Source organism: Columba livia, chromosome 8 (genome assembly GCF_036013475.1).
Source record: "Columba livia isolate bColLiv1 breed racing homer chromosome 8, bColLiv1.pat.W.v2, whole genome shotgun sequence".
NCBI classification, from domain to species: domain Eukaryota; kingdom Metazoa; phylum Chordata; class Aves; order Columbiformes; family Columbidae; genus Columba; species Columba livia.
The window spans coordinates 8,686,639-8,713,683 of record NC_088609.1 but is presented as its reverse complement, the minus strand read 5'-3'; the positions used below and the strand labels follow the sequence as shown (position 1 = coordinate 8,713,683).

Below are 27,045 nucleotides of genomic sequence, written 5' to 3'. Positions count from 1 at the left end.
ATTTCTGGGAAAGGAGAGGCTGCAATCAGGCAGGCTGTATTCACTTTGGGATCTTGGGGAATCAAGCCCAGCCAGGACTAAACCAACAGGAAAATATAGCACAGTCCACCCTGCATGAAACAGCCATGTCCCTGCTTCACCTTATCTCATGTCAGTGCAAACAATCCAGATAACATAAAGATCAGACATGGTGAAATGCTGGCTTCACGTGAATGACCAATATATCTCATGGGGAAATGAGCAGAAAAACAGTGGGTGTAGTCCTAGTAAGCCCTATATCCTAAGACGGTGAGAAAGGGCCCTCTCCAGTCCTCACTGTATTTCCTCCTTCTCCCTTGTGTTGGTACCAGGGACCCCAGGTTGGTCCCTGGCCGGGGAGCAGGGGATGCTGTCTGTGTCATGGGGCTGTTCCCGGGCTGTTCTGGGTGGCCCACAAAGGCAGCAGAGGAAAGCTCTGCAAGTGAGTTAGGAACTGCTGGGTCAGAGAATGGGGGGTATCTAATCTACTTTACAGCAAATCATTTTTGACCAACACAGCCCCTACAAACAACCAGATGTAGCAAAGGTTCTTCCTACTCTGTCAAAGGCACTGGTGGAGAAATACTCACCTGTGTCAGTGATCTCTTGCAACTAAAGGCAGGGAATTTGACTGAAGCACTTGGCAGTGATGAAGTAGTCATGATGGAGGGATGCAGGAGGGAGAAGGGAGACAGCCTGTGTTTTCCGCTGTTCTTCTGCCTCTCCTGAAAGGAAGAACAGCTTAATCTCTGTTTTGCAAGACCCTTCTTGCTTGGCACTTGTGCTCTTCTCTTTGTCTCTTTTGGTGGAAACAGGGCTTGGGGTAAAGGTGAGAGACCCTCACCATGTGCCATTGGAGGGAACAGTGGCACTTTGCATTGTGCAGGCAATTGGCAAAGCCACAGTGAATTTTGCCCACGCTACTCAGACATGCAAAGTTTGCTCAGGTTTATTTGCACTAAAGACAGGCCAGCCATTTACCTGAATGTGTTTGTCACTCTGCTCTTTTGAACTGGGGCAGCTGAATATTACTGCTGAGGTCAGTACAGATCAATCTGTTCATTTTCTTTTCCTTCTACTAGCTCTTTCTTTGGTAATATTCAGTGCCCTGTTTAATTTGCCCTGCCTGAGTAAAGGGTTTAGCTTCTGTTCAAAGTGGCATAGAATTCCAGCTGATGTGCCAGGAGGAGAGCACACAGGACATTACAAAATCTGTGCCTTTCCTAACATTGAGTTTAAAATCCAGATTTTAAAAACATACTGGATATAAAAAGTTGGTTGTAAAGTAACTAATTACTTACAAACAAGCATCTGGCTCACTGGAGTCATGTAAGTGCTGAAAAGAAGTCAGACACAGATCACCCTTTTCTCCAGACTGCAATTCATTCAGTTTGGCTGTGTTAAATTCAGAGGCAGTTCCTTTAGGTGCTGACAGAAGCGTTTCAAATGCTGCCAGATGAAGCTAATAACACGCACACACACGTGCCTGCGCAGACATGCACAATGGGTCAGTCAATGCTTTTGTCGCTCCTGTTTCCTGTTTCCTTGCGCACACACAGGGCAGATTTTGGTTCTCAGCCCATTAATGACCCTTTGCAGCATCCTTCCCCATCTGCTAAGTGGGAGCAAGTCTTGCAGGTCAGACTTTTAGTGATAGACTTGGACTTTTAAAGCACTGCATTCATGTTCCAGCATGAGCAGGGGAAGTAGTGATGATTGCAAACAGATACTCTTTGCTTTCATGGTGGCATTGAAATGTAGCTCCAGAAAATGATTTTGCCCCAGAAATGCACTCTGCAGGAATGAACCGTCTCTCTTGGAGGAGCTTTTGGAACATGAACCGCCCCAGACTTTGCTATGAGCAAAGCTGACTCTGAAGAGCAGGTTTCTACCTGAGCTTACACCTGAGGAAAATAACTTGTCGGAGGATCCCAGGATACAGGATTTGAGGAGCCCTGAGAATTCGCCTATTTCAAAACCCTGTCCCACCCTGTGAGTGATGACACTGCAGGTGGAAGCTGGTGCTGTGCACCCTGTGCAAAAAGCAGGGGCTCTCTGAGAGGAACCTGGGTGGCTTCCAGTGCAGTGGCACCCCATGTCTGCAGTGATGCCCCAAGGCACCCCGGCGGGGTTTGGGTGCACGGATCCCAGACAGCGGGGTTGGTTTGCTGTCTGATTTGGCTATTTCAGAAATCCAAAGCTGGGGCTGTTAGCTTTTCTAATACTGAGGCTGTGATCTGGAAAAATGAACACTAGGTTTAATTTCCCAGCACTGCTGATGGCTAAATGTGGGAAATTCATGCCTTTAACTTGTGTCTAAAACAGAATGATACTGGACTCCTCAGAGGAGAGCTTTGGGAAGAGCAGAGGGACCTGTACCTGGGGAATGAAAACATGTCCTGTTCTTATTGTTCTGCTCTCTATCTGCTGCTGGATACGAGGCCAAACAGGCCTTTGCTTTGATCTGGGACAGGCGTCCTTCTGTTCCTGTGTCTGGAGTGGGAAAATCTAAGCCTTTGGGGTGTTTGGATGCTGTGGGAACAGGTGTGATAGGGGACCTAAAAAACAACAGATCAGAAAACATATGGGACAGCTCCAGCTCTTAATTAACCTAATTGCTGTAGCTTCCACGAAGGTCTGCATGCTTGCCGCGCGTGTTGTTTCCGGTGCAGGCGAGCACCGGTCAATGTGATAAAGCACAGACACAGTAATGCTATCAGCAGCCTCTTCCTTTCCAGAAGGACCCCAGCAGGCCAGAACCCCCCATAAAACCCAGCTGTTGGGTCCAGGGTGCAGGTCCTCACACCTCCACATACAGCCCACTCCTCCAAAGAGGTGCGGTAGGCTTCTCTGGAGAGAGAGCAGGGGTGAGGCGTGAGTTTTGAAAGCCAACAAGGGTTATTACAGCGCAGCGGTTGGACTGGTCTGCCTGTCCTTCATCGGAGCTGACGGCTGCTGCAGCGGCAGTGAGTCACTGAGGCTGCAGGTGGTGGGCTGGTAAGTGTATGGGGCCAGCTCAACTGCATGTTTGATGGCACAGTAAAATGGCTAGATATTTATAGAAAGAAATTGCGTCCTGACTTGTGAAAATAGAACACCCTAAATGCTCTTTGGTGAAAGAGCACTAATTGGGCTGTAGTCTTTCCTTCAGGGTTCCAGACCAAGAGAAACGGTAGTTGAGAATCTTTACTGACCTCTTGTGATGCTCAGACAACAGCAAATTTTTTCACTTCACAGTCACTCTTCCTCACTGAAGTATTTGGAGAACAAGGTCACTCCCAGTTTAGTTAAATGTTTGTCTTTTTGTGGCACTGAATTGTAAGTAAAGCTGTTGTCCCTAAAATACTACAGATACCTCAAAGTTTCCTGAGGTTCAAAGTTGTCCTGTAACAACAATCCTTGTGTTGTGCTGCAGACTGAAATTTGGAAACGGGTTGACCAGATGTGTGGTATAGAGCAGCCCAGACGGCCAGCCTGCTCTTTGTGAGGGAGCAGCTATTCCCACGCATGTTTCACCCCAGCAAAGCCTGGATCCTCTCTGAAGCTCAGGGGCTGGAAATGTGAAGCAGAGGGAGGTGCAGGGATGCTTGCGAGTGAGGAGAGAGAGTGCAGTGTCTGACGTGGGCACATCTTATCTGGCCGGTCAGGACAAATGTTTGTCACCTTTGGATTCACCGTGCTGCCCAAAAAAGCAAAACAGACATGTAGTAGTGTTGGCAATCTCTGTAGGAACCTCCTGTCTGCCAGATTCTCTCTCCCTGCCCTCCCAGCAGGTGCCAGCTGGATTTTGCTTTCTTTCATCCTATGATCATGTTTCATCAAAGCAAGCACAGTCAGGGGATGCAGAGCCCAAAGGCTTACTAAAATTAGGTATGATCTTTGGTTCTGTTTGCAAGTAGTTTCTAGGTATGGTGATGTCTGACATACAAACTGGCTAAAATCAGGGTTTGCAAGTCCTAAGTGCAGCTATGTTTGTATTATTGTTTGCAAAGTCCTTTGGAGCAGCTTTGTGCCTGTTAGAACAAAACAGCAGCATGCAGGCTCAGATCAAAGAGCCCCTGTAAAATAGATTTCAACATAGACAAGCAGCCTACACTATCAAACTAGCTGATAAAGGAGGATCGCGTGAGAAGCATCGTGGCTGCAATTTTCACACAGCCAAACCAAGTTTGAATAGTCCCCATGACTCAGTACTGGAGTCATACAGGTTCACTGTGGAGATCTCTGGGTCTTCTGCAAAACCAGCAAATGAAAAAGATGTTAAGTCCCAATTAAGTTAATGGGGCTTAAACAAATCTTTCAAGTTAAATGTAGTGGTTTGTGGTTTGGTGGATCTAGATCTTGCTAAAGCTTCCTTTCCCCATTCTTCTTATCAGAGCAACTTAAATAACAGTGGTTAATAAGGAGGAATTATGAGCAGCAGTTTGAACCCCAAAGTGTGACCAGAGTAGGTGTTTGGAATGGCTATGTGGAATACCTTCAAAGAGGTGATGAATAAGCAGCAGAGGTAAGGAAGGAGAGCGAAAAGTGTGGTTTGTGCCTGAGCTTATATGGGGTTTTGAGTAAAGAAGTGTTGATGTTGGGTCTCTGGTTTGGCTGATTGCCTAACATGCCATGGAAATCACTGCCTGTTGGTAGTGCTGTCCTCATACCTGGGCTAGAAGAGCATTTGTTTGGTGTTGGATCTGAAATAATAAATCATCCCAAATCTGATCTGCTCTTTGGGCAACGAATTTGGTCTCTTCAGGTCTTCATTAAGACCTGGGTGGCCAGCAGCGCTCCTCCAGGCCTGTGCTCAACCTGCCTACAGTAAAATAGGCTTCTAGATGTTGTGAACCAAGGTGAAGTCAATCTAATTTTTCAGTAGCCTGTGCAAACCCATGGTACTCTTCTGGTGCAGAGCCTTCTCTTTTCCCTTGCCCTGCTACGTGATTTCCACATATACTGTAGCTTGTGAGAAGGAAGGAGGGGGTGTATGGGGTGTGTCATGCTCCAGGACGAGAATGGAGCTCTAGTCTAGGATATCCTTATAGGAGCTGAAAGGATGCAAGTTAAAAAAAAAAGTAAAAGAAGGCGATTCTCCACTCTCTGTTTACCTGTCCTGAAGACTGCCCTCCCAGCAGCTCCTTCTCTGCCCCAGGGCGACACAGGGGAAATCCTGGCGGCAGCTCTGGCTTGGGGTAAGAGGCAGCTTCTGAAATAGACTGCTCCTAGACTGTTAGGACCTTTATAGGCTAAATCCAACATCTTAAACTTCACCTGAAAACAAATAGGCAATCAGGCATAATGAGCACACTCCTAGGAAGCTTTGCAAGGCATGCTTTTGTTGTGACTCTAACTATAAAGGTCTACAGCCTCTCATTTGAGAAACAGACAACAGCATTTTTTTTTTTCCTCTTAACAAGGTTTCCTTAGAAATGGATCCACTGCTGAATCCCGAGTCTGCCTGGCATATTCCGGGGGACATCTGGCGTAAATTCTTCATTATTAGATTACACTAGTTGCAGCAATAATCATTCACATGGGATTATTACATCCAAGCTTGTCTCATTGCCTTTATCCTTTCACACATTGTCTTTCCTGGTTCCCCTTCAAAGGGCTGTTGTGAGTCTGTGTTGGAGCAAGAAATTAACTCGTTAGTAGTTTATGCATCATTTCCTCCAGCCACATGTATTTAGGGCAAGATCAATAAAATATAATAAGGAAGCGGGTGGGTATTGTCACTGTGGGGCTGAAATAATTCCTTTGGTATCACTGTAAATCCTTCCCTCACATATGAAAACCTGCAGTTCTGTCCATCATTAGCTTATTTTGCTGGCTGTATCAACAGGACATTGATTCGTCTCCTTTGTGTGCTTGCAGAGTTCATGTCCTGCTACTTCTGCTTGCAGCCACACAAAGTGCTCCAAGTGGAGGTTTAAGATTTTGACAGAGAAGTGTTTTGTAGCCTTCCTTCTGGCTCCTGTTGTGTAATTAAAGCTGTGCCACCTAACACTGGAGATCCGTTTGTGGAGTGGCTCCATGCTCTGGCAGCTGCTGTGATGTGTTAGGTCTGAGAAAGGGAAAGGGATGGCAAGAGGGATCCAAGCACCGCAGCTCAGGGCACAGACATCTTGCTGTCTGTGGGAGCTGGGGAGGCAAACCTGAGTGGATCTGAAATGCCAGTGGCAGGTTCAAGAGGATCTGGAGTCCCTGATTAGTGATAGAGCTGCTGGGCCAGCCCTTTCTGGGTAAAAACAAAAAAACAAATAAAAGAAGGTTCCGTTTTACCCATGGTAGTGTAAGGATGTAAGAGGGTTAATGCTTGTGGGAAGATGAGAGAGCAGCCAGAGCATGCTGGATTTCTGTGGCTCCTGAAGAGGCCCATGTCTAATTCCACAGGGTATCTTACCTTTCCATGTCTCTTTTCTCACCTCCTGGCTCCAGTCCACAATACCATGAGGGGTTTCAGCTCCATGAGAACTTGAATTTGAGGAATTTATTGCAATTTCAGATGAAGAATTTCCTGAAAGTAGAAGCAAAATCAAACCAGCAATTCAGTGCCCTTGCTAGCTGTGCCTGCCTGGACTCCCTGGGGCCATTTCTCTGGTGGGAGATGTCCTGGCAGCTGGCATTGATGTGGCAGAGGCTGTGTGGTCCACCTTGGCTTTAGCAATTCTCTGTCTGCTGATCTGAGGAGATTACAGCAATGCAGAGGCTCCAATTTCTGAAAGCATATGGAAGGAGAAGTCTTGAGCTCACTCTGCACTCTGGGACCTGCATGTTTTATTGCTGTAAATGTAGAGAAGTCTGAGAGAGGGAGGTGGTTAAAACCCTCTAGAAAGTCTGACTCATGTCACAGAGGAATATTCTTTGTGGGGTTATGCTGGGCCGGGCAGCACACAGTGTACGGGATGGATGGGACAGTAAAGTCAGAGCAATTCTGCCCTCCACAACCCCAGCGATGTTGACACAGCCTGAAGGGGAGTGCAGAGGAGATGAGATCCTGAGATTATCAGTGCGGATAGGGGAGAGGAATGTTGTTTGCTTGTAGCTCCTCTCCATGAGGACTGGCAAAATCCAAACATGGAGGGAAGATACAGGCAGACGCCCATGCACAATTTGAGAGTGTAACAGAGATAAGCAAGCTCAGGGACAAAGCCAGGGGCTCTAACTTCAGCACAAGAAAAACTGGTCACAGCACAAGCTGGTTGTCTTCTGGAGACAAGGGTCTGTCCAGGTCACCTGCAAGCAGCTAGTGACACTGCTCCCTTGTCACCTGCCCGCATCATTCTCAGACAGCTTCAGTGAGGCAAAAACCAGCTCTGCCTGGTCTCCACTGCTGTCCAGTGGTGATGTGGCTAACACTACCACCTTCTTGGTGGCAAAGTTTGTTACCAGGTAGAGTGGGTAGACTTGCAGATGAGAGAAAGAAAGGACCAGCTGGCAGAGAGAAAAGAGGAAAGCAGAATTGAGACAGATGCTCAGGCAGGATGTCAGTTGCTTGCTTGGTGTCATTCCTTTAGGAGCTCGGCTTAGAAGAGAAATTGCTTCCAGGGGACACTTTCTCGGGAGAGCTGCTTTGGACCAACTCCTTTGCCTTGCAGGGCCTTTCCCAGGCAGCCTGTGCCACCAGCCCTCCCCCTGTCATTGCAACATCTCCAGCTTTCCAAAGAGACAGAAGCCCAAAGAGCAAACACAGGAAACCCCAGCCCTGGTCAAGGTCTGGGAGGTAAATTTATAACTTAGGACATATCATGAGGATGCTGCTCTGTAACATGTAAACACTCCTTTCTTTCTCCAACAGCCCAGCGCAGCTGAGAGAGCTGATCCCAAACCTCCCTTCATGGTTGAGTCCGCTGAAGAGACAGGACGCAGGTTGGGAATGCAGCCGGGCACGCAGGCTCCTTATTCCCTGGAGATGGGCTCCTTCCCTCACTTCTGTAAGTCCTTGCCCTGGCCCTGTGCAAATTGGCTGTGGGTTGGGCAGCTGCATGGAGGGGTGGCAGGAGACCACGGTGGCCATTGCCAAGAGCTGTGGGGTTTGCCTGACCTCCTGGGCATGCTACTCCTGTAGCAATAGGCACTGACTAAATGAAGCCTTTAGGGGAGTTAAATTCAGGCACAGGTTTTGGAAAGAGACCCTTGTAGCACTGTGTTGCTCTTTTCATTGCAGGAGGGAAGTCTCAGTTTAAACTGAGCTATTTATCAGGAAATGTGGTGGGACAGATGGGCTGGGGAGGAAGTAACAGCTCCATCCCTGAAGGTCTTTGGTTTGATTTGGGGCAGGAAGATGGATGAGATGAGCTTACCAGGTCCTTTCCAGACCTGTTTTCTGAGAGTCTGTGCCTTCCTCCTGCAATGGAGGGGAAGAAGAACATTCGGGGTGTGGAAGGAGATGCTGTATTTACAGGTGAGGGCTGTGATGGCTTTTACTAAAGGAGTTCTGGAGATCAGCTCATGCAGGTTAATGAAGGACAGGTGGAAGTTACATGTAAAGCTAGTCAGGAATTTTCCATGAGAATAATACTTTTAACAAGGTGATGTTTCTCCAAAAGCTGAAGCTCTCTCTGGATGAATATTGATTTTGTTAAATATATTAAATATATTTGTGTGTGTATGTACAGAGAGAGAGAAAGAGAATTCCACTGGGAAAACTCTCTAATGGTCTAATTCATTTTGGATCCCTTTGAACCTGGTTTGTGTTTTGAACTGACTCCATGGGTTTCACTACCTCTGCTGTGTATGTATGAGCTCTTTGCAATATATGTATAACAGTGTTCTAACCAAAAGGAATATATTTACTTGCCTCTATATATTTCCAAGTAACAAAAAATTTAAAACCACTTTTTTTGCTTCTTTCATAGCATATATATCACATATCAAGTTTTATTAGCATCGGCAGATATGATTCCTGTATATCAGGTAAACCAGTGGCACAACAGCTGGATGCAAAGTCACCTTTCCTCCAGGGGCTGAACACTGGGAATCGAAAACCTTTTGTCTTGGACAGATCAGAAGGCTGGAGGGATTGAAGACAGGGCAGGGATTGCTCCTGAAAGGCCTGGAGGTGTTACCCGAGTGCAAACGGGCCTGCAGCAGGCTGACATGATAAGGCAGTGGGTAGGAATTTGCTGGCTCTGGCTTGGGTTTGCAGTGAAGGTGCGTTCCCCTCCTTTTTGACTCCCTTCCCTTGGCTTTCCTTGGTGTGTGTTAGCAGCCTGTGAGGCCCAGCAGGGCCTGTCAGCACCTGCCATTGCTCATGTCTGCCCCAAAGGCAGAATTGTTGGTGTCCAGGACTCACTGAGCTGGTACCAGCTCTGAGCATGGTGAGGGGCTGGCAAATCCCTCCTGCAATCTGGACTCAGACCACCTGTGAGGCACACAAAGAGACTGTGGGTTTAAATCCTTCCCCTGAGCCAAGCTAAGGGGAAGGAGGCTTTGGCAAAAGGCAGCACTGAGGGCTAGGCAGGAACTTGGAAGCATTTTGGAAAAGCCGCCTAGGCTTGTGCCTGGTGATAGTGCTGATGTACAGGTCCCCGGATGAACCCTGTGCGATTCTAGCAGGATTTCTCTAGTATCACACATATGGGGAGGTGATACACAGGTGTAGACATCCTTGGTATGTCTCTGTGTTGGCAGAACCCATGTTATAACCAGGGCATTGAGGAATTGCTGTAATTTAAAAATATTCTATTTATTTACTTTTTACAAGTACTCCAAAACCTCAACATACCTGGACTCTAAAGTGGTCCCAGGGTGAGGGGAGTTTGGGTCAGATTCCATCAGTTTTGGAAGATTCCCTGGCTTTTTACTAAGGTGATTTACTTGAGAAACTGCCAGCAAATGCCTGGATGCTCACAGCTGTGTTTCCTACCGAAACCTGGACAAATGGGTGTGCCGGTGAGTAAAGGACGGAGACAAAATTATATTCTAGTCTCAGAGATGTAAAAAGCTGATCTGGGTCATGAGAGCCAACCTGTTTCTCAGGTTGAACGAGGGCTGCACAAGAACTCTGGATGGTGTTCAGCCCTAGTCTCAGTTTCAGGCTTAGTCCCCAGATTCTGTTGTCAGGAAGTGATCCATACAGAATTTGTCAGCAACTACAGCCAACAGAGTCCAGAGTTTAAGTCTAGTATGTGCTGCCAAAACCAGCTTGCAGTGGGTTAGCCCCTTCCACTCTGCCTCTGTCAATAAAGCGAGCATCCTTCCCATCCTGACTTTTCCCAGCTGACCTTTTTAAGCACGGTTGCAGGTTCTGCCCGATCTTCCCTTTGACAGCTCTGAAGATTCATTCCGAACTTTGCAGAGGCAATTGGTTTATGGGAGAGATCAGCAACCTTTCATGGTCACGGGGCCAGCCTACCTTTGTCTTTCTCAAAGACAAGCTCACGCACACCTGAAAACATTCGTAGGGAGCTGGGAGACGCTGCCTTTGCAATGGATGAGAAGGTCCCCTTCAGACACTGAGCTTGGAGCCATCTGGCTTTTACATGAGAAAGAAATTTCTGTATTGAATTCAGGGAGCTGGGAAATCACAGGTGACTGAAACAAGAACAAATTCATCTGCAACTTTCATATAACTCCAGAAACCTTCTAGGAAGACTTTTATTGCTGGGCCTACTCCTTCCAGTGGAGAGGGTATAATAAAAGCCCTTTAATTAGCTGATGAGAAGGAAGTTTCTTCTAGGCTAGACCTAGAATGTTGCAGGAGGCATTATTGCAATTATAGCAGTAGGGCAAAGGGTGGGTGAATGTTTGTTGCAGGTGTTTTGAGTCTCCTTTTGATTTGTTTCAGCTGAAAACCCAAGGTGGGCATCTCAAGGCCTTTTTTTTTTTTTTTTTTTTTTTTACCCAGAGGACGAGGCTAGAAGGTGGTTTGGAGGGAGACTTCTATTGTTGTGCTCCTGTTTGTTTTTTCTTCTTGCTCCTGCTGCTGTAGCTTGCTGGGGTGATTCAGAAGTTGAGCTGAAAGTCCTCACCATGTACTTGGTGGGATGCCTGGCTTTTATGCAAAGTAAGACCCTTGCTTGTTTTGAGCAACGTCCTACTGCTAAGTGGATGCTGCCTCTCTGGGGAGGGATGCTGGGCTGCCCTTGGGAAAGGGAGAGGATGGGGCAAATAGGTGTTGTCTCAAGGCTCATCCACATGTGTGACCATGAGGATAGAGAGGAAGTCTCTGGGAAATTGCAGTAAATGAAAACAAAACTCAGTGTTCCAGGATGGTGAGGCACAGTGTGGTGTAGCAGTGCATTGCTGTGCCCTGCAAGCTACAATGTGTAAGGTCTTCTTTATCTAGGTGATGTGAGGTGTCTTGAGTAGGTTTCTCTGTGTCGTCTCCTGTGGAGGGGCCTCGTGTAGGGGTGAGCCTGGAAAAGGCAGGCAGCAGCGTGGTGGCTCTGACACGCCAGGATGCGAATGCCCACACTGTCCTTGATGTTGGTGGCTGCTGAGCACAGCTCTCTCCTCAGATGGGCCCTGTGAATTTTCTGCAATGCTCGTTTGCTTTCTTGCTGCTGCTTTTTAGCAGGAAGCCTTTGACACAATTCTGGCAGAAGTCGCTCTAGCGTTGTCCTGCCTCTTCGGAGCTTTGTACAGAAGTGTTGGATATTGAACGAGATATTCTGTGGCCAGGTCTTGGATGGCCTGTTACCTGTGAGGTGTGTCAGAGGGGGCAGCTGGGGTGTGAGGAGGCCTCTACACCCAACTGGCAGAAGTCCTGTGCCGTCTGGAGGTTTACAAGGGCTTTATCTGTACTTTTTGCCATAGCTTATATTACTGTAATTACACGTATATATATTTGTTACTAAAGTAAAGCCTCTGTTTTCAGTGTTTTGATTGAAGAAGAGCAGTGTTACATTGCAAATCTAGTCAGAGAAGCTGTTTTTAGAGACTGAGGGAGACTTGGGGGTGGATTCTTCTCTTGTTGGCACTAACCCTGCTGGGCTTGAGGGCACGAAGTTGAAGTGCACAAGGAATCTGTGTCTCCTTCTAAAAACAAACAAGGTCTGAGTTTGCAGTCCCTCAGCACCCTGGGGAGTATGTGGGGCATCTGCTGCAAGTCCAGAGCAGATGCAGTTGGCTGGAGAAATTGGATATTTTGAGGTGCAGCTTCAGTCCTTCCCTTTGGGTCTTTTTTCTTGGGATTCCCAGCTGAAAGGAAGGCATCAGAGCAAAGATGCCTTGGACTGGGTGCTGATGGCCACATTTGCGGGTCCTTGGCATAGGAGCCAGCAAGGCTATGGGAGGATACAGCAGTGTTTTGGGAGGAAGGCTGCCTCAGTGTCTGGCTGGCCCTGGTAGCAGCGAGGGGGTTAAGGCCCAACCATTCTGCCCAATCAGTCTGGCTTGCCTGTAATAACCAATTAACGGAGTGTAATTGTGCAAATCCATATGTGGCAGTAATTACCAGGGAGATTAATGGATTCCTTCCTTTCTGAGTGGACCCCACTGCAGCTTGCCAGCGTCCCCCCACCACCCGAAAGGACTGGGTGAGGGGGAAAGCAGGGGAGCCACTCTTCCCTGGTTGCTCTGTGATGGAGCCAGGCGGATGGAGAGGCCCCGTGGGGACTGTCCAGTGCTTGTTTAAATAACCCTTTTCATTTCCCTGCGTTTGCCTACATACAGCTCGCTGCTCCCTGGCTCAGACCTGGCCTTGTAAGGACAGTTCGTGCCCAGCCTGCTGGGACTCGGGCTGCCGTGTTCCTGCCCTCCCCATTGTCCATTCATTCCCTGCTCCCCTTTCCCCTGTTTAGCCCTAATTGCTGCAGAACATTACATTTGTTTTCAGTCTTCTTTTGTAGCTTTGTTATTCTAGTTGCAATGGGTAATCCAGCAAACTGTTAAAGGCATACACAGGGTGAGAAGGAGAGAGCAGGGTGTTTGGGGAAGGTTTTCAAGCCAGGCAATGGGGTTGCATTTGGGGGATAGTGGCTTGCAGGCAGCCTGGGCCTGCCACATCCTTTGGGATGAGTTTTCTTAGGGATATAAGGCCGTAGAAGCAAAGAGTGACCCTGGAGCAGGTGAATACTTCCCCCTGTGAATGCCCTGGGGAGGGAAAGAGGACACTGAAGCCTGCTGAGGGAGAAAGGGGTACTTTTGGGGACCTGTCCCTTGTCAAGTCACCTCCTGGGCAGCATGGGCTCCTCCACAGTTGGACTAGCACCTTGGGTACTTGAGACACAAAACTGCCTGTCCCACTTGGCTGCCCCACGCCAGCATTGCCTCCGCATCACGTATGTGTGTCTGAGACCTGCTGACCCACGGTGTGGAGGGAGCAGGGAAGAGCTCAGCCCCATTTCTGTGCTGGGTGATGATCCCAGCCTCTGACAGACAGCTCGTGCAGGGCATCAGCCCATGGGGAGGACTGATGTGCTGGCCGGGGATTGGTCTGTCTGTCTGTCTCTGTCTGCACGCACAGGGCTGTGGGTGCCCTGAGGGTGGCTGTGCTTGCACAGCTGGGGATGGGGCAGGTGGCTGAGAGCCCAGTGCCCTTTAGAGCTTAGGATGGCAGGGAGCGATCACATCACATCTTGCATCAAGCATCCTTGCTGCCTTCATCAGGCTGAAAACAGTGATGCTGGGGTTTGAACCTTGGCTTGTGACTTCTATTTTTTTTTTTTTTTTTTTTTTTTTTTTTTTTTTTTTTTTTCTCCCCCCCTTCTTTTTACACACTTCATGTAGGCTGGGACTTGGGCTTGGGGGTAGGCCAGAGCTATGTGGGCTGAGTGAGAGCATCCCATGGTATAAAAAGCAGAAAGATGGAGCCAGGCCAGAGGTCCATCTTGCCAACAGTGTGTGCTTACAGGGGAGGTAGGAGCAGGGTATGCTTGAATTTCCTTTCTCCAGCAGGTATCTATCAGTAGCTTCTGCCCCGAACTGTTCAGCATCTTCCATCAGTGATAACTATGCAGGTCCAGGGCTGGCTGCCCCCAAAATCTGATGTGATGTCTGCACAGACATCCTTGCAGAGCACTGGCTGGCCCTTGCGTGGTTGATCTCCAGCAGCCCCAGCCCAGTTCACTGCGGAGAAGGTGACAGATGTAAATGACTGTTTTCTTTTTGTTCACTCATTACAGAGGCCAGGATGTGGCTGCTCTTAAGGAATGGCCATGCAAGGCGCTCGGCAGAGACACAAGCAAGGCTTCTCTCCAAGGAGGGAGAATGTAGATGATGGAGGAGCTTATTGCTGAAAGGTGATAGGGATGCACAGAAAGGTGCATCTTCCTAGAGGACTGGGAGAAGTTGGAGAGCCCTGACGGGGATGCTGTTTTTGTCTCTGCTTACTAGGGGTTCTGGGAGCCAGCCTGCACCAATAGCTCAGTTTCCATCCAGAAAGAGGCACTCTCAGGTATTGCAAACGGGGTTGTTTTGTTTGTCAGAGAGCCGTGTCTGTTGGTGTCAGCTGAGGCCCTTGGCTGTTTTAGCTTTTCCATTTCACCTGACCAAAGGTTCATCAATACACATCTCTCCTTGCCGCTGTGTCATCCCAGGTTAGAGATTATGTGTGCCAAAGTACTGCATGTAAACATGTCTCTTGGGCCTGCGCTGCTTGCAGGGGCTTGAAGTAGCTCCTGTCTTGAGGGAGCAGCCTCGGAAAGCTTCCCACCTGGCACAGGTGTCCAGGGGGATTCAGAGAACTGCTTGGGCCACTGAGGGATGTGTCTTGCACGATTTCTGGGATGGTTGAATTGTTCAGTCTTTGCTGCCCTGGATTTTAGGTGCCATAGTGGCAGTATTTGGTGCATAGGCATGATTTAAAAGCCTTGTTAATAGAATGAGCTAGGGAGCCTGATTTGTGTGGCTATGGCTTAGTACCCGTCCAAAGTTCTCTGTGGGAACAACCCTTGATGTGTGCCGACTCCCAAACTGTGCTTGAGATGTATTTGATGGAAAGTGCAAGGGACCGTGTTTACAACCAGCAGCACAGACCCTAGGACCCTGTGCTGGTGAATTTACTGGTACAGATTAACCTTTGGGGTTGTGCTGCTGATCTGGAAAGCTTAAGACCTGGAAAGGGACTGGGCTCTAGATTGTTTTATTTCAGTTGGGATATGTCTGGCCAGCAGAGGAGACACCTCTGTGTTGAAGAAGCTGCTCTTGGATCCTCAGGTCTTGCTTTAATATACAGTGTGTAGGTTTCTTAAAAACTCAGCTCAGTGCCAGTGCTCGAGTGTGTGTTGATGTGCCCACATCATCCCAGGCCCTTCCTCTGCTTCTGCTGTGCAGAGACTGCTCCTTCTGCACAGAGGCTTGAAAGGACGGGCCCGAAACATGTGGCTGTGGGCAGGTGCTCACTTCTTTCTCTCTCTTTCTGCTGAGAAGAGGTTGGGGGGACAGGGAGCAGACAGTGCCAGCAAATGTCATTCCACATCCCTGCAAATTCTTCATGTGTTTGCTCCTTGCTGCTGTGCTGTCCTGGCTCTGTATTGCATGGTCTGTGCTTGTCATGATACAGTGGGTTCCTTTCTGTGGGGCACAGGGAATTTTGTCATGCTCCAATGGCTTTAAATACCAGTGGATTTTCCATTTGGTGCAGGGAAACATGTGGCTTTTGGGAGGAGAATATGTTTGAAATACAACGGGAGGGCATTGATGAGGAAGGAGATGCTCAGTGTAGCTGGCTCCTTACCTGCCCTTTGGCTGTGCAGATGGGTGGAGGGTTTTAAACAGCTTCTACAGGGAAACACTGAGGGGAACTGATCTCATGGGAGAACATTCTGACTGAGCTTCATGTCATGTTTGTCTCCCTTTGGCTGCCACTGCAAGGTGAGTCCCAGGGGAAGGATGGCTCCTAGAACAGATGAGGGATGTGTGTACCTGTCAGGGCAAAGCAAAGAGATGGCTCAGTCCCCTGAATGTCAAACAGACCAGCCTGGCAGGGTCTTGAACTGATGTTATGACCTATAAAGAGATGAACACAAAATGAACCTGTTGGCTTTCTAATTAATGAAGGGTGTCTTTGGGCTTCAGCTGCATAGCTGCATGTCTCTGCAACATAGCATCAAACAGGGTGTGTCTCTGGGCAAAGATGTGGTCTGGTTTATTGTTTGGAGGTTTTTTGGTGTGTTTTTTTTTTCCCCTGATGACTCAGAGACATTATAGGTGTGAGCTGGAGGCTTGCAGTGTGCAGGGCTGCTGTGCTAATAGTGCTCGGCCAGTGGTGCTGGATCAGAGTATTTGGAGCAGTGGAAACTTGTTCCAAGACTTGCTTAAAACTCAGTGGAGCTCAGGAGAGCCATCCCCAGGAAGATAATGTCATTACAGAAACAGATGAGATCCTTGTGCATTAGAGGAGATGGTAAAGCATTGAGAAACCTACATCTCCCTGTTTCATGCAGACACACGTGTATTTTAGCAGTGTTTGATTTCCTCCGTTGCTCTCAGGCAACCCTGGTGTCTACTGGAAAAGAGCTAAGGACCCAGTGGCACCTGGAGAAATGAAGCAGATGTGCAACTGGCTGGCTCCTGAGGGGCTGCAAGCATGCTATGAAAGGGGCAGCAGCCCCACAATCACACTGTAGCTTAAAGAAAACACCTCATTGACTGGAGCAAGGACTAAACTGCAAAGGCAGCTGGCTGACAAGTGCCAACTGAAGCTGCCCCTTGGCGATACAGTAGATGTGGCTTTCAGGCCCTGACCCAGATCAAAAGCTCTGTGGCCATGTGATGCAAAGTGCTAATCTGGCGTAAATGCCTTCTCAATTCTTCAGATCTTTTTAAATAATAGTAATGGGCCAACTTGATAAGGCAGGCTTTATCCTGGATGAGATACACTGGCTGCTGGAAAGCAGATCGTGTTGTAGACATAAGAGCGCAGGAGAGACAGGACTGATTCAAGGAAAGCCAGAGTCCTTTCTATGGCATTAATGTGACATGTGTGCAGTCAGATGCTCCAGTTGAGAAACCCAGTGTGAGCAAGCTTGAAGTCTGTGGCCTTGCTGGCTTGGAGAGAGCATGGGTTAGAAATCCAAGGGTACATGCTGACACAGAAGGGCCTGGGATGAGGTGTCTTATGATAGATATCAACCTTCTGGGCTTTTGGGGCCTGGCTGCTGTGGCTGGGACCCTGGGGACAAGGCTGTGGCTGGTGATGGTTACTGTGCACTCAGCCATGAAGGTATTGGTACTAGCACCTGATGTGAAGCTGTTCCTCTTGGATGCCTCCAAACCATCCCTCCCTGAGAAAGGAGCTGCTCAGAGCAGTAATAACCCCTGTTACCTTGAACTCCAAGGTATCCGCATTTGCCTGTCTGGTATAAATAGACCGTCTGAGGCAGCCAGATGTGATGGAGATCGACAGGTTGTCTCTGGAGCTTTGCACTTGCTGAAGCAGGAGGAAATGTGAAAGCATGTAGGTGGGGATGCACAGGGTGAGAGCGGCAAGTGAAGCCCCTGGCTGCACAGTGCGTATCTGCCTTGGGGAGCCCTTGGTGGCCTTGTGCAGGGCAGTGCTGTGACAAGACCTTCCCCACCCTGTGCTGAGCTCTGGTGGCCATCAACACATGCAAGATCCATCCAATACCTTGGTCTGTCCCACATCAGCTGTGTGCCACTCAGGTAATGCCTTTGCCAAGGAGAGAACCATAGTCTGCTCACAGAAATCCAGGTTTCCCAGCAAAACAGAATGAAGAATTGAGCAGGATCCAGGAAATAAATAAATAAATAAACAGGCTTTTTGAAAGCTTTCCAGGAGTTCTGCAGAGACAGATAGAGGGACTGAGTTTTACTTTGGTAGTTTGTTTCTGGTAGTCAGAGAAGCCCTGAAATCTGTAGGCTTTTTGTTACTGAGAGGGTTTTGGTTTTTATTTTTTTTTTGAGTCTGTGTCCCTGCAAGCAATAATGGAGGGTTACTCTGGTCAAGGAACCATCTTCTGTTGAAATATTCCCTCTGAGAAATAGTTGTTGTGGGTGAGTGGCAAAATTGGGGGCAGTTACAAGGGCTGTGTCTTCTAAGGTTTCTCTGAGAACTCTTATTCAGGAGATGAGGAAATCTTGGTCTTCAGGGTGTAGTTTTCTTTGGAGGAAGGTAACCTACCTGTTTTCAGGCATTTTGCAGAAATCCCAGCTTCACATCATGTGTGCAGCAGTGTTAAAGAGGGGCTTGCATTTAAATGACAACCTGCAGGTCCTCTGGCACTCTGGTTGGAAAGCTTTCTTGTGGAGTGATATCAAGGAAGTATCAGGTGAACCATTGCTTCGCCTGTCCTTTGAAAGCCACTTGCTAAACAGCAACTAACATGTCAAAGTGGAATTTAAGAGCTGGGTGTTCATTTAACACCAAAATCTCCTCTGGACACGACAGCCTTTTAGTCAGAGACCTGCCTTTGGATCTGAGTGACTTCAGCACTTGCCCAGAGAAATCCTGGATTAATTCAGTCCTTGACCAAACTGGAATCCTGGTTTTATAGCCCAGTTTGCTGCCTTGCACCATTGCCAAGAGAAGTCAGGTACTTACCTTGAAACGCAGAGGGATGCGTGACTCTCCCAGCTGCGCTATTGTGGTTTCTTTCTTGTCTCTATGATCTTTATTCCTGCAAAACTAAAGAGATGAAGTGACTTGTCTGAAAGCAGGCAGGGAGCCACGAGAGCCCAAGCCCTGAGCCAGTATTCCGTTGACCCAGCCATTACTCCTTGATACAATACATGTTCAAACCTTTATCTGGAGTAGCACAGATCTCCTGTGTAATGGGGCTCACATATCCTTCTGCAAACCCAACCCAAAGCAATGGATGCTTTTGACAAAACAATATTTTCCAGAGGGTCCAAATGGCTATTTTTTTGGGATCCACCTTCCCAGGAATACTTTGCTGCATGCTTTTCCATGACGCTACTGCTGCTGACCTTTCTGCTCTGGCAAGGGAGAGTTGCTGGGAAGCACATAGCCAGCGATTCTTCACTCTTACAAAGGCTGGGATTGTTGGCAGCTTGACGCCCCAGAAAGTGTCTAATTGACTTGACTCTCTCTAGCTGGGCTCCGAATGGATTTTCTGCCTCAGGATATCTCGGCGTTATAGTGGACCTGTTGTTTTTGCTCCTCGCATGATATTAAAAACGGCATTGTTGGAACAGAAAGCGTGAGTCAGAACGGATGTGCGGAGGGAGCTGCCTGTTGCCCCGTGAATAAGTGCCAGCGCAGAGGAGCAGAGCGAGACGAAGTCACCTGCCAGCCGCAGTTTGGGGCTGAAAAGTTTCTTGGAGCATTCCAGAGAATGAGCTTGTCTTGATGGTATAGATGACACCTCATATTCAGAAAAGGACACGTTAACCTGCCCTTTGCATCTCAGATAGGGAGCATTGGCACTAAAATATCTCCTTCTGCAATATTTGCCTGTTCCGGTGCAGGCTTGGTCCCAGGTGCCTTGAGGGCTGGGCAGATGGCTTGCTCAGGTGTCTGTGTCACCCTGTCATCTGTCACTGGTGCCTGGGAGCATCTCACCTGCATCTATGTCAAAATGTGCTTGTGCCACCACTGGTGCCTGCCTGGGGAGGTAATTCCCTGGGAGGAGTGGGCAGCTGGGCCCCACAACCAGCAAAGCGGCTGGAGGCGCTTAGGCAGGCGTAAGAGGATTCAGTGACACCGCTGATTAGTGTTGGAGGGCCTCATTACGGCACTGGTAATTGAAGGTCTCTCAAGGTTTAAACAGACTGGGAATTATCCGCCCTCAGAGGTTGCTCTTGGCTGCATTGGATGGTGCTTTCTGCAAGGTAGGCAGTGCCCTCCCTGGAGCAGCCTGATACTGGGGATGGTGGCCTGTGCCCTCCGGAGTGTGGGGAGGGGACCCACAAGGGGTGGCAGCTGTGGGGTGCAGGGAGAGATGAGGAAGGCCTGGGCAGAAGGAGAGGGCAGGATGTGTTACTGCAGGTGTGTTTGTGGGGCTGCTGTTTGAATATGCTGCTGCCACTAATTGCATTAGCCTGGTGGGGCTCTGGGGCTAATTTTATTAGGTTGGTGTCTGTGATTATTGCTTTACAACAGACAGTGGTGAGAAAGGCTGAGGCTGGATGGGGAAGGGATGATACAGTAGCTCCCTTCCTCTCCATCTCCAAGAAATCATAGGAGATACACCACTTTTGGTGGCTTTTGCCTGTCCCAGGCCATTGTCAACTGATACAGTAGGTAAATGAGGTTGGTTCAGTCTGTTAATTAGCCCTGAGAAACCCAATTTCAGGTCCCGACTTTGCCACTGACTTTCTGTTTGGCCCTGAGCATGCTACCTGATGTCCCAGTGTCCTCCCTTGGAGGCAAGCAGGGAGGGGAATGGGCATTTTGGCTCCTGGAGTGCTCAGTCTGGTAGCCCCTGTTGCACCTCACTAGCTGTGTGAAGGGAGCTCCAGCTCCGACCCCAGCACCCCGTGGGTGGTGGGTTTTCTCTGGGATTCCGTAGCTTCGAAGCAGTGTGTCTGGAGAAAGATGTATGTGCAGCTGTAGAGTTAGAGGGCTTTTTATTTCCATATGCTGTTCCCACATGCACAACCATTGGATGCCTCTGCCTTTAAAAAGAGATGGGTGGGGGACTGATGGGATTCTCAGTTATGTTTGAAGTTTTCCTGGTCCAATCCAATGTGCAAGGAAGAGGGACCATACTTAATCTCTAGATTTCATGGTTCTGGGGCAGAGTGGAATAAGATTATTCCACTTTAGATCTTCACATGTTTAGGGTCTGGCTTCAGAGAGCAGCATCTCAAAAGCCTTGAACTAGTGCTGGGAGGTCTTTGAGATACTATTCCAAAACACTGCTGAAATATTGGCTACAGTACAATGGCCTTGGAAAGCTAATGAGGAGGTGAGTGAGTCCTGAGACCCCAACACAACATTAGTGTCTCAGCTGGCTTGAATCAGCAATGCTTTGTCAGGGGTCCCACTGTGACTGATACCCCCCAGGGTATGGCTGCTGGATGGCAGTCAGCACTGAGTCCCATGGCAATGGTTTTCCTTCCTAAAATAACAGTAGCAGTCATAATGTCTTCTCCTTTTACATAACAAGGGGAAATTAAAAGGATTCAATAATTTGAAGCAGCCACTTGTGCTATTTCTAGAAGAAATTAAGGGGCTGCCTCTATATAGTCCTGCAGCACTTAAGAGAGACTGGGCTGGTTCCTGGAGTCTGTCACAGACTGATTTGGGTACAGGGGCCATACTCCAAAACCGATGGTGGTCCCCTAAATGAATTGTCCAATGCTTGTTTTGCCTGAAGAAAAGGCCTGGAGGGGATTCCTTGCTCAGTGTGTGCATGTGTTCTGCAGCACTAAGCACTCACTAACCCAGATCTGCTAAAAATCAATGAAGTAATCCACTTACAGCTTGGGACTGCCAACCTTTTGAAGGAGCTCAGAGCTGTTTTGTCTTCTTTCCTCTCCCCTTTCTTCTAAGCTGGAAGAAAGAAAAGAGGGATGGGGAAGGGGATGCTGGCAGAGCTGGACTAAAATCAGGCTCTTTGCTCTGGGCAGATCAATAAAAATAATTCCCCACTAAAACTTCATTAGCATGGAATTAAAGCTGCTGAGATCCCATGTGATCGGTGAGAATTAATGGTACTACTAAATCTGAGCACCGTTCGTGCTTAAAACGCAAAGCTGCTTCATTGCTCACACCTCCCTCAGTGCTGCTGGGGCTGAGCTAGACATGCAGCTGGTTCTGCTCCTGCCCTGCCCCATGGCTGTCCTCTTGTCCAGCCTGGGGACAAGGGACAACCCAGGGTGGGATGGTGACAAGATGCAACTCAAGCAGGTGGAAGCAAACCTGTTGTGCAAGCGTGGATTTGTCTCTCATACTAGTGGCTCAGTTCTGGTGGGCCCTGGTGAATCTCTGTGGGGTGATGGACAGATGATGGGAAAGGTCTCTGGATGGGTGCTGGACAGGCAGGTTTCTGGTTGTGCCAGAGCTTTCCCCTGATGTTGGATCGGAGAAACATCCCTCTGGCAGTCTGTGCCTGGGGCTGCACAAAGTCCCTGTCCTCTGTGGAAGTCTTGGATCTTATTTGAGGGGGTGTATGTGAAAATCACTTCTTTTGGGAGCAGATTGCTTGTTGGGGTTTTCGATTGCAAAATGTTTTATTTTGTTTTGTCACAGAGGAAAAAAATCTACCTTGCTGAGAAATCCAATTCTCTGCCCAAAGATTGAAACAAGTCACCTTGCAGCTGGTTCTCTGCAGCACCCTGGGTCTATGCCTGTGGGGCCTTGGGACATCCCTGCCCATGCCTGGCTCTTGCCTCCTGCCCCGAACAAGGAGCCCCAGCATGGCTGTTAAACACCAGCACCGGAGTCAAAGCCAGCATTATCCTGAAATAGCAAACTTTGCCTAGAGGTTAGAAATCTCTGGGGCTGCTGGTGAGCTGATGCCACTTGGATTAGTGCAGGGTAGAGAGGGTTTTAGAGGGACCCATAGGTGAGTGTGGGGCAGCACCCACTGAAACCTGAGCTCTGCCTATGGCTCCTGCCCCTGGTGTAGCTGTGGACACTTGGAGGAGGACTGGCCCTTGCTGAGGACATTCACTGGAGATGTCCTTATATGTCGGAGTGGTGGCAGGGGGAGGACACAAGCTCACCTGGACAGGGAGAGGGGCAGGACATAGCACCACGCAGATGCTGCTGTGTTATGCTCTTGTGCTGGTTATCAAACACTCTGGTCTCACAGAGCTCAAAACTTGTGTCCTGCGAGCAGGACGTGAAGCATGCTGTGCGTCTGCCTCTCCTCCTCTGAAACAGTTCTGCAGTGCCGTTTATGTTTGTGCAATAAAACAAATGAGATGTGAAAGGTGGCCAGATAGAAAATACAAGAGCTATCTCTTCTGTTTGTATTCACCCTGCAAGACTGCAGTTCCTTGTTTTTTGCCTCAGTAGAACCTACTCTGAATACTGATCTCTCTCTCTCTCTCTTTTTTTTAACTGTGAGAAAAACCAGTGTGTATATACCTGGGCCACAGCTAATAGGCTATGCAGAGCACTGATACTATTGCCTGCAAACCTCCTTGCCCCTGACACCAGTCCAGTTATCCATTAATTCTTCTAAGTGGAGATGCACTCCCAAATGGTGAGCTCCTGTGCCCAGATAAACTCCAAGTCCCGGGGTTGCTCTGGTGTACCTGCTGTCCATAAAGAGCTGTGTGCCCACGGCATGGTATCCTCCTGATATTGCATGTTATCAGGTGCTGGTGAACAGATGCAGAGCAGAAATCACTTTTGAAAAATAACTTAAAAATCATTAATATGAGGGAGAGGGGAAAAAAAACAAACCACCTTCCCTTGCTTAAACTCTCTGGAGAGAGAGAAATGGGTATGGCAATGTCTGAGAGCAAAGCAAGAAACAGAGCTAACAAGGGTAACCTTTCTTTCTCTGGCACACGCAATACCTCGGGGCTGACAGCACCTCCGTCAGCACCCGCCCGCGCTGTGGCTGGATGCTGTAAGCAGCTCTGTGCTGGCAGGGGGCACATCTTCCGCTTGCAGCCTGCGTAGTGCCAAGGGGCAGCATGGACCCTCGGGTGACCTGGAGTGAAGGGTGCCAAACATCCTAATCTGCTGACCTTCCGTCTCTTTTTTTTTTCTTGCTGCTTACATGGCTTGCTCCCTATCCTGTACACAGGGGTGGTTTGTGGTCTCTCTGGGAAAGAAAAACCCCTTGCTACCCTGTCCCCCCTTTCTCTGCCAAGCAGCTGGTGCTAACAGCAGGGCTGCAACCCACCTCCTCCAACACGTGTAAATCAGTGCAGACCTTGGTCTCTGCTTGATTTACAACCTCAGGCAAAATTCCTCCCAGCTCCGTTCCTTTGAGGTGACTTCATCCGAGGTCACCCAGATCAGAAACAGCCAGCTGTGCTATTGCCTGCATCCCTGCCTCTCCCCAAAACTGCAGCAGTTTGGGGGGGCCTTCCTGGGGCAGGGAACTGGGACTGCTCGCCCTTCAGATTATGAGTCGCTGGAAGAGGCAGTGCTGGAGACTACATGCAGCTTTGCCACAGTCTGGCAACTGCCTGCTTGTTTCTGCTTATTTCTATGTATTTTCTGCAATACTTCTTTGTCATGCTGGGTGGGCACTAACTCAAAGTTGCGGATGTACTTATGGGACTGTCTGTGAAGCATTCTGCTGCTATGGCTGTGAACACTTTACGGACTGTATGTGACAAGGATTGAACCCCCTGGGGCTTTGTCCCATGTCCTCACCTCTCCTTATCCCATACAGCTTTAGCAACTGGTTAGTGATGCTATTTTGGGGTGGTTTTTGAATTCCTTTGGGTGTAGCTGGGGAGGAGAGTTGAGCTCCCAGCTCCACCAGCCCCAGGAAGGTCCTGGTCTTCCTCAGCCCTGGCTGTGTTTCTGAGGGGTGACTGCAATCCAGCACTACAGGGGTCATGACTTGGTGCCAGGAGCACAGCCGAGGCCAGGCTGGTTGTGGGACAGGAGCATGGAGCTCCATGCCCTGCTCAGCCCTCACTCCAAAATGCTGGGATGGCTCCATGTGTGCTCCTGCCCTGTCCATCAGCCCCCTTGTCCCCAGGACACCAGCCCCTCTGGGTGAGGGTTGGCCTTTCCTGTGTCTGGAAAACACCTCCACATGGCTGGGGCTAACATAACTAATAAACTGCATCGAGTTTTCACTGGTGGAAAAGCAAAGCACCCCCCTCCTTCCCTACGATGCTCCTCCCCCAAACAACTTAACCTCCCCACCTCCTCCCAATTTCTGATCTATACTGGGCCGTCATGCATTGATTGGCGTCTTATCCAGGCGATTATGCTACCCAGACGGTCTGCCGTGAATTTGCAGGGAGCCGAGACAGCTGAGCAGGGGAACCAGCCCTGAGCGGCAGCGAACAAGAGCATGTCTCATCCCGGCGAGCAGCTGCTGCTGGCGTGAAGCGAGGATGAGGCCGCGGGAGGAGGCAGCTGCCCTGGGTCCCTCCGAGAGCCCCCGCTCCTGCAGAGCCATGTCCCGACCCCGGCGGGCTGTACCGCACTCCGGGCAGCTTTGAAGTTAGAGGAGGCAGTTGTGTTTAGAAAGGCAAGAGATGAACTGAAGATTAAACATGTATGGGAATTATCCTCACTTCATTAAGTTTCCTGCGGGCTTTGGCAGTAAGTATTTTACTTGCGTTTGCAATCTGTGCCTTCTGGGCTAGGTGGAGGAACTGATCCCTCAGTAGGAGCATGGTGGGGTGGGTAAAGGGAATTTAAAAACATATTTAACTTAGCTCTTATGTGGTTGTAACCTGCGGTGCTTGTGACTGGAGCTGTCCTGTGACTTTATGTGCTGTGAACTTCAGCATGGCCAAACCAAGCTGCCTGAAATTATGCAGGCTTGAGTGAAACCGTGACTCTCTGCTCTGAAGTTTAGTTTATGACATTTGAGAGATGTGTTTGCATGTGATGGGCTCAATCTATTCATTGAAAGAATAGGATCAAACCAAGTAAGTATCTTTCCAATTGCATCTTTATTAAATTGTTAGAGGAAAAAAAAATACTTTTAAAACATAAAACAGCCCCCAAGAAATCTAAAGAGGGCTCTTTCCTTGCCCAGTGGCTGTCTCCTGCCCTTGTGACACAGATACCACCATAATCGCGTGAAGCTCTGTCAGATTAGCCAAAGGAGGCTGCACAGCGAGGCAGCGGTCGGCGAGGGGCTGCGTCTGCGTGGCTGTGAGCTGCAGTGCCCCCGCACACACCAGCTGTGAGGGAGCCCCAATTGCAGAAACCAGCACTGCTCTTAGGAAATGGGGCTTAGCAGTTACCAGGGCTCACTCATTATTTTTATCTGAAGTTATTATTCTTGTCCCGACATTTGGGCTGTGTAAGGGGAATGGGTTGAGGGAGCTGTGGGTGCTCCCCACTTTAGGCAGGGAGCAAGCAGGTTGGAGCACTTGGCTGCAAGGGGCTGGGAGCACCCACATCTGAGTTGCTAACAAAACACTGATGCTGCTCCAGGGAAGTGTGTTGTTTATCGATATGCAAATTCATAGTATCTCTGGAAAACTCCTCAAGTTGCTTCCAGCCCTTCAGGGTGGGTAAATGCCTCTCCAGGACTCTCTCTGGAGGCCCCCAGGCTGTATATATCAGTCTGTTATTTCTCTGCTAGAGAAGAGGTTTGTGCAGATATTGGATTGCACATGGGAAGTTCCCACTATGTGTATATTTTTTTCCTTCCCTCTTGCACCAGATGCTCACCTCTGGTAATTCTCCAACTTCAGAAAAGTCATTGGTATTGCATCAAGTCATCCTCAAGTTTCACAAGAGCTTGACTTTCCAAAATACCTTTTTTTTAGGCAGTTTCTGCAGAAAAGAGACGACTCATTGGAAGAACCTATTGCTCACTGTTGTTTTTAAGAAACAAGCAAAGACAAGCCAAGCTCTCTCCTATTGCTGCAATCAGAGTGAAACAATGGAAGTGTTATTTGTGTTTCATTTGTTGAGTATTACAAATTTACAAGGAGGCAAAAGAAAAGTGACGTTCAAACTGATCTTCATAAGAACCAGGCACAGATCCCTATAGAGATAGAGGTCACAGCACTCAGCAGAGCCTTTGGGAGATTTCTAGGAGAGGAAATTGGTGGTAGGAGCAGAGGTATTTCTGCTCCACCAATAAAGACAAAGGGACTATTCTCCAGCCCACTGACAGTTCAGTATGTTGGGACTTTAACTTCCATTTAAAAGTGTATTTAACTGATGTTTTAACCTGCTTCTAACTTGATTTAGAAAAACAGCAGTGTTTTCTGCAGATGAACTGCTGACAGAGATGCAGAAGCATTGGCCGAGTTTTGTTTGGACTGCTTTAAAACACTCGCTCTGGCCTGTCCTGTGCTCCTTGAACACTACAGACCGCTCACATCTTCCCATGCTCCCCAGGCAGCTTGGGGGCCTGTGGGTGGTGTGGGGCTGCTTCTCCCTGGGTTCTTGGGTTTGCAGAGAGGGATTCCCGGCTGCTTGAGAAAGCAACTGCTGCTCTGGGCACACAGCTTTAGGGAGTCCCATGGGCTGTGCAAGGGGACAGTGAGAGGGGTGAAGCAGAATAGATCATGGTGACCATTGATGGAGGGGATGTATGGCAGCTTCCCACT

At 48.8% G+C, this 27,045-nt stretch overlaps 1 protein-coding gene across 4 annotated transcripts in view; it reads left to right on the top strand.

Moving 5' to 3' along the window:
* The first annotated feature begins 7,783 nt into the window (after positions 1–7,783).
* The window catches only part of RXRG (retinoid X receptor gamma), a 38,862-nt gene continuing 19,600 nt past the window's right edge, over positions 7,784–27,045 (top strand). The window contains exon 1 of one of the 4 annotated variants that reach the window (XM_005498954.4): positions 7,784–7,940. In XM_005498954.4, the coding sequence (XP_005499011.3) occupies positions 7,844–7,940 (97 nt within the window). In that variant the 5' untranslated portion in view covers positions 7,784–7,843. Of the gene's footprint in view, positions 7,941–10,856; positions 11,015–24,643; positions 25,070–27,045 lie in introns of those variants that run through there. The other 3 variants (XM_065071871.1, XM_021296838.2, XM_021296817.2) reach the window with 3 other exon arrangements.